Below are 12,552 nucleotides of genomic sequence, written 5' to 3' on the forward strand. Positions count from 1 at the left end.
CTCCCCACCGCATCCTGCAGGACCCTGTGCGTACTGACTGACCTTGGAGGGTCGGTATGGGGAGGAGGAGCCATAGGAAGGAAGGACTATCGGGAGCCCAGTGGGATGGGTGGGGGGTCAGAGTTCTTTGCCTCCAAACAGGATGGAGTTTAAATCCAACCCCCCACTTGGGACCTAGGGCTGTGTTTCTGGGACGGTTTGCCCCCCCTCCCCGCCCCCCTCTCCAAAGGCTTCCTAACCAGAGGGCTCTGGGAGGGGTGTGGTGGGGCTGCCCCAAGTCGACACATCTGTATTGCTGGCTGCCGGCCTCCCCACAGCGTCTGCAGTGGCTTGTCAGGGATCCATAAATTTCCTTCTTGAAGAAAGTGTGCGTACAACAGAATGGATTCTTTTCAGCCAAGGGCAACTTAGCGCTCAGGCCTCTGCTCTAGGAGGATGCAGCGGGCAGGGGGGGACCCCCGCTCCAGGCCCGCCCCCCACCCCCACGGGACTTCAGAACAGTGGCACGTGGGCCAGTGTGGTGGGGGAAGGCTTCCTGGAGGAGGTGAGGACGGAGCAGGTTGCACAGAGATGACTGTGCAGGTGGGTCAGGCTGGAGACGGTGCCCAGCAGGTGGGCTGAGGGTGGGAGGCTTGTTGTGGGGGCCTGTGCTCCTACCATGTGTGTTCATGCATGTATGTGCCTGGACCTGGGTATGCACCGGGCTCCTGCTCATCAGGTACATCCCATCTGTCCCTCACAGCCAGCCCCTGAGCAGTGTCCAAGAGAGGCCCTCCGCCACCTACCTGGACCAGTACCTGTACAAGCTGCGCACCCGTCACCTGAGTCAGATCACCGAGGCGGCCTTGGACCTGAAGCTTGGCCACTATGAGCTCCCCGCTACCTTGGAGCAGGCTGAGGACTGGCTCCTGCGTCTCCGGACCCTGGCGGAGGAGGTAGCTAACCCCGCAAGGCACCTCCCTTCCTGCCTGGATCATCAGAATGGGGAGGGACATGGGACCGTCTGGACCACGATCCAACCCTGGCTCCATTGTTGAGTGACCTTGAGCCAGTGACTTAACCTCTCTGAGCCTCAGTGCCCCCATTTGTGGAAGGAGGAGAGAGCAAGCAACGGGAAACTGGATATTGTGGGGCCCAGCACAGAGCCTGGTGGGTCGTAGGTGCTCCATAAATGCCCCCCATGTGCAGAAGAAATACTGACCAAGTGTTTCAGAGACAGAGCTGGGACCAGAACCCAGGGCGCCTGGCTCTAGGTCCAGGGCTGGGCCTGCTTTCCCAGGACCCAACTCCTTCTCCCTGCCAGCGCCCTGACTTTCCTGCCCCCGTGGGTGCCTCTGAGCCCAGGCCCGAGGAGGCTGCATGTGCAGTAACTCTGAGCCTTGTCACATCTAATCAGAGAGAAGAGGCTCCAGTTTGTCTCCACAGGCACCTTTCCCCACCCGCACCACCCCCTTCAGGTCAGATGCACCCACCCGCTTCCTCGGGTGCCCAGACGGGACACAGATTTGTCTAGAATGAGGACAAAGGCCCACTCATATCAGAGGCAGACCAGCTGCTGCCCACTCTGACCAGAGCCACGTGGGGCCCCCAGGGAGGCGATGGTGATGGTAGGAAGGATCTCCCAGGAGCGAGCAGAGAAGGGCAGGGCCGCACGGGGCTTCTGGAGGAGCGGGTTGTTGAAGGAGAGGGAGGCCCAGGAAGGGGGAAGGAGACTCAGGAGGGGAAGGCAACCTGGAACGTGGGCCCCCGAGAGTCCGTTCCCGAGCAGGGTCTCGGGCATTGGCCAACTACACGGGGAACGCGTGTTGTTCAGCCACAGGCCGACCCCTCCCAGTGGCCACGGACTATCTTCTCGGGCTGGTCAAGGCATGCCTCCCCGAATCTTGGCCCAGACCGACCCCGGAACTCAGCACAGGTTGCGACAGGGCTTGGAGAGGTTCAGGTCCAACAGGTGCTGTTGATGTATGGGAGCCCAGAGAGAATCTTTCTCAGATTTGAGTGCGCATCGGAATCCCCGGAAGGGCTCATTAAAACAGGTCACAGCCCTCCTCTCGCCCTCCCCTACCTCACATATCTGGATGGAGCCTGGGAATTTGCATGTCTGCTCCGGGGACCACACTTTGAGAACCCCCGGTATCATGGTTAGCAACACGTTTCTGGAGTCAGAAAGACCCAGCTCCTAGCCTCGTGGAGCCTGAATGTCCTCACCTGGCACACGGCTGCCTTTCTCTGCCTCCTGGGCTGCCGCAGGGAGGACGCGAACCAGGCCTGTGAAATGCTGAGCAAGTGCTGCAGGGGTCGGAGGCCTGCTCAGAGGCAGACCCCGCCTCCCCCCGGTGCCCTTTGCTCCCCAACCTTGGTATAGATGGACCGTACCCCACCAGCCACCCGCCCCTCACAGCCAGAGGCTCCGAGCGGCCCAGGGGCCTGGCAGTTTTGTTCTGAGCTAGTCACCATTTCCAGAGCCCACTGCCCCCAGGCCCATGGAGAGTCCACTCCCAGGGCCCCTGCTCTGGATTCGCTGCTGCTCCTGGGCGTGAGGAAGGGGTCGGTGAGGAAGCGGGTGAGGAAGGAGGCGGTCATCTTAGGTGTAATGTCATCTTCCGGGTCAGATGAAATCCTCCACGTATGTCTATGCTGGGAGCACCCATCTACCAGTGTGTGGAGGTGGGGTGGGCGTGGGGAATCGAAGAATGTAAGCTCTGGGCTCCAGGCAGGAGTGTCTTTTCCCAGAAAATGTGAACTCAGCTCAGTGATTTTGGGAAGGCTCCTCGTGTGAGCCGGGGGCAGTCCCCTGTCCTGGGGACTCTTGGCTGCTGAAATCAGAGGTGCCCAGCTGAACCTGGGAGGCCACGGGGCAGGGGGGGCATCTGAGGGGTGGAGGCCGGGGGAGAGACCTGTGCGGCCCCTGAGCCAGGGTGGTCAGCTCATGGTGGGCCGTGGGGTGTGGGCCCGGGCGTGTCACTGTCCCCACCCCGACGGCCACCTTCTCTCAGCCCCAGAACAGCCTGCCCGACATCGTGATCTGGATGCTGCAGGGAGACAAGCGCGTGGCGTACCAGCGGGTGCCCGTCCACGAGGTCCTCTTCTCCCGGCGGGGCGCCAGCTACTGCGGCAAGAATTGCGGGAAGCTGCAGACGATCTTTCTGAAAGTGGGTTCTTTCTCCTCAAGTGATGGCCACGTTTTCCCAGCCCGAGGCCTGTCCCTGTCCTCTTCCCTTTCCCCTTCGGTTCTCTCTCTGCCTCCGAGTCCTAGGACTCCGCTCTTGGAAAGGGCAGAGGACTTTAGGTAAAACTCCCTCCCTTCTCCTCCCTCTCACAGGGCTCCCTAGACCCCATGGTGGTCCAGAGAGTGAGCAGGGAGAGCGGAGCCGGCCCCTGAGGCCGTGCTTGCCCTCCAGCCTCTAAGGGCCCTGACGCAGACCCGCCTCCGTCCCTGCCTGAGGTTCTTCCACTCCAGCTGGAGCCTCAGGGCAGCCATGGCACAGGGAGGTTCAAGTTCCGCCCTGTGGGAAGGCTGGTGTCTGGGCACCCAGGTGTGCCCATGGCTCTGCCCCACCAGAGAGCTGGGAGCAAGTATCCTGCCCCCCAGTCTCACCCCACCCCCGCTCCCTTTCTGTCTCTCCTCCTCTACACCCATCCTTGCTCCCTCTCCATCTTCTCTCAGGGGACTGACCTGACCAGCTTTGGGTGACAGGGAAGTGAGTGGGTACCTGGGGACCCTCCATCCTCTCTCTGGGTTAATGTGGGGCCATAGAGCCAAGGCTGCTTTGCTCTGGGTACTGCGGCCTGGTGGTCAGGACGTAATTGGGGGAAATTCCTCCCTGTGCCATGGCTGCCCTGGCGCAAGGGGAGGGTCCCTGTTGGGATGGCTGTCATTGAGGCTGCCCTGCTAGAGGAGGGGTGGCCTTGGGAAGCCGGCGAACCCCTTACCACTTACTATTGGTTCCAGATGGTCCTGCTGGCATTACACACTGCCTGGCTTTCACCTTCCCCTGCCCCGTGTCTCCTCCCGGCACACCAGGACCCACCCCCACCTCACCTCTTCCAAGTCACTGTTGGCTAACCTTAGCCTCACACCTCTGAGTGGCTGTTGGTCAACTCATTCATCTATTGGCCAATCACTCTTGTCCTGGCCTGGGGTGGGTGGGGAGGATAGGTTTCAAAGGCCCAGTGTGAGTGGACAGGTGGCGGGGCTGGCTGGAATCCTGTGTGGCCTTGGGCAGATTTCCTGAGCTCTCTGAACTGCTGGCTGTCTTCTCACCTGTAAACGGAAGGTCAGGCTGCCTGTTTCATAGGTTTTGAGAATTGAATTAGGTGACACCGGTCGCGGGTCTTGCTGGAACTCGGTGGTCAATGAATGTTAGTTTCTGTCTCCCCCCCTCCCCTTTTCCTTGGGAGCTCCCTGGCTCCCTGGGGAGAGGAGGCTGCATGAGCACCATGACTGGAGGTCAACCCACAGTCAGGGATGAGCAGATGTCTGCACGTGGGGAACTGATACCTCAGATGAGAGGCAGTTTTGCCTGGAAAGAGGGTGGGAGGTGTGTTAGGCGGTGGGCTTCCCCTCCCACCTGCTCACAGGCCACCCAGGGCACGTTCCCCTTGCGATGTTTTCTCTAACCTGAGCCAGCTCCTTGCCTGGTAGGACAGAAGGGACAGGAAGTCAAGGAGCTGCCACATCTGAGTGGGGCTACCCAGGGGAGGCTGTCTGGCTGGGGTGGAGGTGGGGTTGCGGGAGGACGCCTGGGGGACATGCTCCAGGCTTTGACCTCTTGGCCCTGCAGCCTTGGGGAAATGCAAACTGAAAAATTTCCCTGATTCCAAGCAGAGGGAAAAAAAAGATATAGAATTGTTTCTCGAAGTCTTCCCCACTGAGTTTATGAGCCCTGCCAGTAGCTCCTGAGCAAGCTCTACAAAAATGTTGGCAGCAAGCAGAGACCAAGAAAACATTGGTGTTTCTTAACTTAAACCAAAGTTGGAAAAAATGAGCACCAGCAGAGAGGGAGAGGAGCCCCAAACTAGACATTTCTTTATTTGCTGTTGCTATTTTGGGTCCGGCAGGCTGGCCCCGTCTGGGGGAGGGCAGGGGAGAGACTGGGGGTGGAGGGGGAAGGGGGGGTCAGGCATTCCTGCCATCTCCCTGGGGCTGGTGGTTTGGAGGGGAAAAGGCTGCTAACTACCCCAGGGAGAGGACAGCTGAAGAGAACAGTCACGGGGAGGTTTCCAAGGGGCTGACACGTGGGGTCATGGGCTCCTCCAGGCTTCATTGAGGACGAACCAAAAGCAGAGAGGCTGGGGGAAGGGTGAGAGCGTCATTGCCTTGGCCTGGCACTCCTTCCCCAGCCTCTTACCTGAACGGGGGGCTCTGTCTCCAGCATCCAGGCCTCTTCCCTCAGGGAGACCTCTTACCCCGGCCTCTCTTTCCTCTTCCCAACCCATGAAAATGACTTTCTTGTCTCAGTCTGCTCCCTGTCAGAGGAGTTACTGCTCCAGGCTCAGGTACATGAAGCCCAGGCAGTAAACGTTACTTCCCCTAAGGGACACTGTGATGTGTTTCTCTAAGGGTGAGGCACTTCTGCCCCTCAGGCCATATCCGACCCTGATTGCAATCCAATGGTGAAGTAGTTGGGGAGAATACACCTCCTATGTTGGGACACTGTGGTTATTCCATTTTGGCAGAGCTTCTGAAAGTTTCAGGCTAAAAAGACCAATGAATAGTGGTTAACAAGGCTGATAAGCACTTGAAAGGGTGGAGGTATCAGATGATACACTAACATCCAGCCAAGAACCCCCTGAAAAACAAACAAACAAACAAACAAACAAACAAACCCAACTGAAAACGAAGGGAAAGGCTTTAACCTCTTCACCTTCCAGACCTGGATCATCGTATCTCCTTTAGAGACGTCCTAGAACGGCATTCTCCAATATGGTGGCCATATGTGCTGTTTAAATCTAAATTAATTAAAATGAAACAAGCCCTGGCTGGCTGGCTCAGTCGGTTGGAGCATTGCCCCAGACACTAAAGGTTGCGGGTTCAATTCCCAGTCAGGGCACCTACCTGGGTTGTGGGTTTGATCCCTGATTCTCTCACATCGACGCTCCTCTCTCTGTCTCTCGTTCTCTTTCCCTTTCTTTCTCTCTCAAAGCAATAAAAACATATCCTTGGGTGAGGATTAAATAAATGAAATAAAACTAAAAATTTAGTTCTTCAGTCACACTGGCTTCAGTTTAAGTGGCCAGTTGCCACATGGGCTAGTGTCTGCCATATTGGGCCACGTAGATAGAAATCATTAACATGGTAGCAGCACATTCCATTGGACAGTGCTTTCTAGAAGAGAACAGAAATGAGGTTGCGGCGGGAGAGGAGCGAATGGGGGATGCTGGTCCCTGTAGAGAGCACGTAGGTGGGGCGGGGGGGGGGGGATGCAGTCTTCTCCTTTGATGGGAAGGAATCTTGGCAGGTGCGGAGAAGGCATTTGATAATCACACACATCTCTTGCATGAAGTTCTGATAAGTCCTTCGACAGGGCACACACCTAATGGGGTGTCAGGCTGGTATGCCCACTCCCATAGGCCCCCCTCTAGTTGGGTTTCTGTTCTCCTCTGGTACCCAGTATCCCATGGAGGATGTGCCCGGAGTCCGGATGCCGGTGCAGATACGGGTGAAGCTCTGGTTCGGGCTCTCTGTGGATGAGAAGGAGTTCAACCAGTTTGCCGAGGGCAAGCTCTCCGTCTTCGCTGAAACGGTGAGTGCCTGCAACCCTCCCCATGCTCCCTCACCCCCTAAGCCGCCACCAGTCCCCACTCACTTCTCTACTGCTTGCTCTCCAGTATGAGAACCAGACCAAGCTGGCCCTGGTCGGGAACTGGGGCACAACGGGCCTTACCTACCCCAAGTTTTCTGATGTCACGGGCAAGATCAAGCTACCCAAGGACAGCTTCCGCCCCTCGGCCGGCTGGGCCTGGGCTGGAGATTGGTTCGTGTGTCCAGAGAAGACGTGAGTTGTGGGCAGGGAGGGTTTGGGGATCCCTCTGCCTCAGCCCTTTTTCTGAAAGGCCTCGGCCTTTTTCATTCCTCTGCCTACTCCCCCCACCTCTGCCCTGGTCGTAGGGGCCTCCAACCTGAGCTCCCCAGCACTGGGGCTCACTAGGCAGCATTCCTCTCTGAAGGGCTCTAACAATCGGAAGGCTCTTTATTATTAAATCAGAGTTGGCCTTCATCAGCCTTTGCGTCCGACTTTGCTTCTGTTGGTTGCAGCCTTTCCTCCAAGACACCACAGAAAGCCGCTTCCTCCTCGGCGTGTGAGCGCGCCTCATGCCCGAGGCCCGTTCTTCCTCAGTGTTTCTCGGAACAGCGTCATCCCTCTCCACCTCACTGACACCTCTGTCTCTTTCTCCTCGCTTTTCCAGCTTGGTTGACATTCAGCATCTGTTTCTTTCAAACTTTAAAAACATTGAAGTGTAATTTGCATTACAGTTACGCACTCAAATATTAAGCATACAGCTTGATAACATTTCCCATCTCTATCGTTATCTATTGAGTTTCAACTACCCCCAGGCGTAGTGTCTTCAGTTGGTCTTTCCTTTTCTTTCTTTTTCTTGGGGGCGATGTCTTCTTCTGCCCGTGAGTCTCTGGTCTCCCTGGTCTCCTTTCTTCTCCCCACCTCCCGCCCCATGATTCTGACTCCTCCTCTCTCTCTCCCCTCTGCCTGTCTGATTGTGGGTTGGGGTGAGGCGGATGCAGGAAGGTGGGCCCAGGCCTGGGCTGCTCTGCTGGAGGCTGTGGGTGGATGGGGGCGGGGGTCTCTTCAGCAGAGGCGCTGACTGTGCCCCGCCCACAGCCTGCTCTATGACACTGATGCGGGCCACCTGAGCTTCGTGGAGGAGGTGTTTGAGAACCAGACCCGGCTCCCTGGAGGCCAGTGGATCTACATGAGTGACAACTACACGGATGTGGTAAGGGGGTGCTCCAGGCAGGTGGGTTCCGCTTTCTTGGATCCTGTAAATGGGGGCCTGAGAGGGACCTGTGATTCAGAGAAGGGTGGGACCTTTTCTCTCTTGCTCCCACGTCCCCAGCCTCTGTGCTCTGGTTACCAGAGGGACAGTGTGAGGTCCGGCTCGGGTAGGACTCGACCTGAGTCACACCTGGGGCATCTTTCAAGCCTCCCTGATCACGCCCGTCTCTCCTCATGCTTGCCTGTCCCTTGTTGCCTAGAACGGGGAGAAGGTGCTTCCCAAGGAGGACATCGAGTGCCCACTGGGCTGGAAGTGGGAAGATGAGGAGTGGTCCACGGACCTCAACCGGGCCGTTGACGAGCAAGGTGGGTGGCACGTAGAACCCGGTGAGCCCTGCCCACCCTGGCGAGCTCACAAGGTGTGCTGATGGGGGCAGCTGAGTGCAGGGCGCCTTGGCCTGGGGACTTTCTGGGTTAGCCCTCACTGCAAGCTACAGGCTAGGAGTCAGTGGCCGCTAGTGAGTCTGTGAGCATGCCCCCAATGAAGAGAGAGCTCTGGAGAGATGGAGAGTGGCTAGGCCATGAGTGATGGGTGTCCCTCCCCCAGGCTGGGAGTACAGTATCACCATCCCCCCGGACCGGAAGCCGAGGCACTGGGTCCCTGCCGAGAAGATGTACTACACACATCGTCGGCGGCGCTGGGTCCGCCTGCGCAGGAGGGACCTCAGCCAGATGGAGGCGCTGAAGAAGGTGAGCCCGGTGGATGGTGGGTGGGAGTGAGGTCTTGGTGCGGGAAGGCAAGCTGGGGACAAACACACACAGGTGTACAAAGGACATGTGTAAGGCTCACTCGAGATGCTCACAGATCACATTCAGCACATGCACACATCACACCCAGCACAAACACAGATACACACAGAGCACAAGTAGCACACACACACACAGATCACATATTACACCTAACACATGCAATATCACACCCCTCCCCCCCCCACAGATCACAGTCAGCACAGGCACATCCCACACCTACCACACACAGTGTCACACCCAGCACTCACACTGCATATGCACATACCTGCTCCAGAGTCCCACAGATGCTCATGTCTGCACAGCCTCAGAGACCGCCTCCCCCGGCCTCTGGTCTGTGTCCTTCTCTCCCAAGCACACATGGAATTGTACCCCAAGAACCAGGTCTCCCCAGTGCAGGAGTAGCTTTTGGCAGGACCCATGTCCCTTCCTCCCTTTGGGCACAGGGAATCTAGAGACAGATGTCACTGGGTCCAGGGAAAGGCAAGGCTCTTGGGCAACAAGCTGTTCGTGGTGCCGTGAAGGAGACAGACTTCACTCTCTGTGAAGGGACCCCGGGGACAGAGGTGAAGGCTCGCCAGGCAGGGTGCCTCCCTCCCTCACCACGTTGTCCCTCCTAGACAGGGGCGACGCTGGCCCCTAGGACTGGCCCTGGTCACCGAGCTCATGGCCCAGATCTAGGGCAGTCACAGGCCGCCCTTTATTGGGAGCCGGAGAGGAAAGGATTTCCAGGCCCCCCTCCGTGCTCGGTAAAGGGGAGAGCGGGGGGGGGGGGGGGGGGTCCCTCCATGGCTGACCTAGGCCCAGCTTCAGAGGAAGAAGAGCTGGGGCTGGGAACTGAGATCTCCATTTTGCCTCTGCACTGCAGACCCCTTCCATTTTATAAGCTGGGATGTGAAGAAGAGAAAGGAAATGACAAGACAACCTTGGATTCACGAAATCCACCCAAAATCCAAACAAACAAACAAACAAACAAACCTGAAGCTCAGTCATCCCCACTTCAGTCTACCTTCCCTTCCTGGCTCCTCAGTTCTCCCCGCAGCCTAGGGAGTATCTTTCCCTCCTGGCGTTCAGACCCAGCGTTCTTGTCACTGCAGAAGCTGCTCAGAGGGTCCCCCCCCCCTCCAGGCAGCCCTCCCAGGTTTTCCCATCTAGAGGGTGCTGGTGTGAGGTGGGAGGGGAACTGTGGAGGGCAGGAAGGGCGCCGCTGGAGCTGAGCCCAGGACTCCCTGCAGGCCCAGCAGCGGCCTCTGAGTCGGCCCTGTTCTCCCCTCGCAGCATAGGCAGGCAGAGGCCGAGGGCGAGGGCTGGGAGTACGCCTCGCTCTTCGGCTGGAAGTTTCACATGGAGTACCGCAAGACGGACGCCTTCCGCCGCCGCCGCTGGCGCCGCCGCATGGAGCCGCTGGAGAAGACGGGGCCTGCAGCTGTGTTCGCCCTCGAGGGGGCCCTGGTATGTCCCCTGCCCACCGGGCCTGGGTCGGGTGGGGTGCGGCTGGGGTTCCCAGGAATGTTCAGGGCCGATGCAGAGGAGGCAGGGGCCCCAGGATAGAACTTTGGACGGAGCATCGACCAGGTACTGCGGCTTCGGGTCCTCCGGGGCTGCATGTGGAGAAAGTGAACACAAATCTCAGTCTTTCTACCCTAAAACGGCTCCTGTTTTGGCACCAGAAGACCTGCTGCTTCTGTGCAGAGTCAGGAGGGGAGCAGGGAGAGAGGCCTCGGGCCCCTGATGGTCTGCTGTGTGCCTGGAGCCGAGGGACCCGTTCTTCTTGGAGAGGCTGGCATGGGCTGGGCTGGGGAGGCTTTGACCTAGCCCATGGGCATAGCCAGAGAGGTCTAATGACCCCAGCATTCCTTGGTTCGACCTGAGTCTCCTGGGACAGGCCACTGTACCCCTAGGAATTTTGGGAGAGATGTGCCTCCAAAACTGAGCCCCAGCCCAGCTGTCCTGCCCAGTGCACACTTTCTGGAGCCAGTGGAGGGGGGGGGGGGGCGGGTCAGCTCAAGGTTATCCAGGGTCTGCATGATGTGTTCCCCCAAAAAGATGAGCAGGCCCTGCCAGGATAGTCTGAGTGGGGACATGTCCTGTTCCCTGCTCTGTTGGCCTGGGGGTTCCTGGAGATGGAGTGAGATGTCCAGGATGAGATACACCCCCTCCAAAATCCAGCCACAACTGCCCGCCCCCTGAGCTGGGGGCTTTGGGTTGTGACCCTGGGAGCAGGTCCCACCAGCTGTGTTGGCTGATGGAATCTGAGCGAGTTCATGTGCAGCCAGCTGTGCGTGTGCATGGGAGTATTTGGTTGGGGTGAGGAGGTTTGAGTCTTAACCCTGGGCCAAGGCTGGGTACCCAGTTGTGGGGCAGCGCGGGGCTGGGGGAGTAGAGTGCGGTGGGGCTGGGGAGTAGAGTGGGGCGGGGCTGGGGAGTAGAGTGGGGCGGGGCTGGGGAGTAGAGTGGGGCAGGGCAGGGGGAGTAGAGTGGGGCGGGGCTGGAGTGTAGAGTGGGGTGGGGCTGGGGGAGTTGAGTGGGGCGGGGCTGGGGTGTAGAGTGGGGCGGGGCTGGGTGTAGAGTGGGGCGGGGCAGGGGGTGTAGAGTGGGGCGGGACTGGGGACTAGAGTGGGGCTGGGCTGGGGGTGTAGAGTGGGGCGGGGCAGTGGGAGTAGAGTGGGGCGGGGCAGGGGGAGTAGAGTGGGGCAGGGCAGGGGGAGTAGAGTGGGGCGGGGCAGGGGGAGTAGAGTGGGGCGGGGCAGGGGGAGTAGAGTGGGGCGGGGCAGGGGGTGTAGAGTGGGGCGGGGCAGTGGGAGTAGAGTGGGGCGGGGCAGGGGGAGTAGAGTGGGGCGGGGCTGGGGGAGTAGAGTGGGGCGGGGCTGGGGGAGTAGAGTGGGGCGGGGCAGGGGGAGTAGAGTGGGGCAGGGCAGGGGGAGTAGAGTGGGGCGGGGCTGGGGGAGTAGAGTGGGGCGGGGCAGGGGGAGTAGAGTGGGGCGGGGCAGGGGGTGTAGAGTGGGGCGGGGCAGGGGGAGTAGAGTGGGGCGGGGCAGGGGGTGTAGAGTGGGGCGGGGCTGGGGGAGTAGAGTGGGGCGGGGCTGGGGGAGTAGAGTGGGGCGGGGCTGGGGGAGTAGAGTGGGGCGGGGCAGGGGGAGTAGAGTGGGGCGGGGCAGGGGGAGTAGAGTGGGGCGGGGCTGGGGGAGTAGAGTGGGGCGGGGCTGGGGGAGTAGAGTGGGGCGGGGCAGGGGGAGTAGAGTGGGGCGGGGCAGGGGGAGTAGAGTGGGGCGGGGCAGGGGGAGTAGAGTGGGGCGGGGCAGGGGGAGTAGAGTGGGGCGGGGCAGGGGGTGTAGAGTGGGGCGGGGCTGGGGGAGTAGAGTGGGGCAGGGCAGGGGGAGTAGAGTGGGGCGGGGCAGGGGGTGTAGAGTGGGGCGGGGCTGGGGTGTAGTGTGGGGCGGGGCAGGGGGAGTAGAGTGGGGCGGGGCTGGGGGAGTAGAGTGGGGCGGGGCAGGGGGAGTAGAGTGGGGCGGGGCAGGGGGTGTAGAGTGGGGCGGGGCTGGGGTGTAGTGTGGGGCGGGGCAGGGGGAGTAGAGTGGGGCGGGGCTGGGGGAGTAGAGTGGGGCGGGGCAGGGGGAGTAGAGTGGGGCGGGGCAGTGGGAGTAGAGTGGGGCGGGGCAGGGGGAGTAGAGTGGGGCGGGGCTGGGGGAGTAGAGTGGGGCAGGGCAGGGGGAGTAGAGTGGGGCGGGGCAGGGGGTGTAGAGTGGGGCGGGGCTGGGGTGTAGTGTGGGGCGGGGCAGGGGGAGTAGAG

The 12,552-nt window shown here is 60.1% G+C and overlaps 1 protein-coding gene across 21 annotated transcripts in view; it reads left to right on the forward strand.

The window, feature by feature from the left end:
* The window catches only part of DYSF (dysferlin), a 196,133-nt gene that overhangs the window by 92,117 nt on the left and 91,464 nt on the right, over positions 1 to 12,552 (forward strand). For all 21 annotated transcript variants that reach the window (XM_079792337.1, XM_079792343.1, XM_079792340.1 and 18 more), the window contains 8 exons: positions 743 to 935; positions 2,997 to 3,152; positions 6,615 to 6,746; positions 6,832 to 6,998; positions 7,842 to 7,956; positions 8,216 to 8,321; positions 8,563 to 8,705; positions 10,041 to 10,214. In XM_079792337.1, the coding sequence (XP_079648463.1) occupies positions 743 to 935; positions 2,997 to 3,152; positions 6,615 to 6,746; positions 6,832 to 6,998; positions 7,842 to 7,956; positions 8,216 to 8,321; positions 8,563 to 8,705; positions 10,041 to 10,214 (1,186 nt within the window). The remainder of the gene's footprint in view (positions 1 to 742; positions 936 to 2,996; positions 3,153 to 6,614; positions 6,747 to 6,831; positions 6,999 to 7,841; positions 7,957 to 8,215; positions 8,322 to 8,562; positions 8,706 to 10,040; positions 10,215 to 12,552) is intronic.

The sequence above is a fragment of the Cnephaeus nilssonii genome (genome assembly GCF_951640355.1).
Source record: "Cnephaeus nilssonii genome assembly, chromosome: 15".
In the NCBI taxonomy this organism is placed as follows: Eukaryota; Metazoa; Chordata; class Mammalia; order Chiroptera; family Vespertilionidae; genus Cnephaeus; species Cnephaeus nilssonii.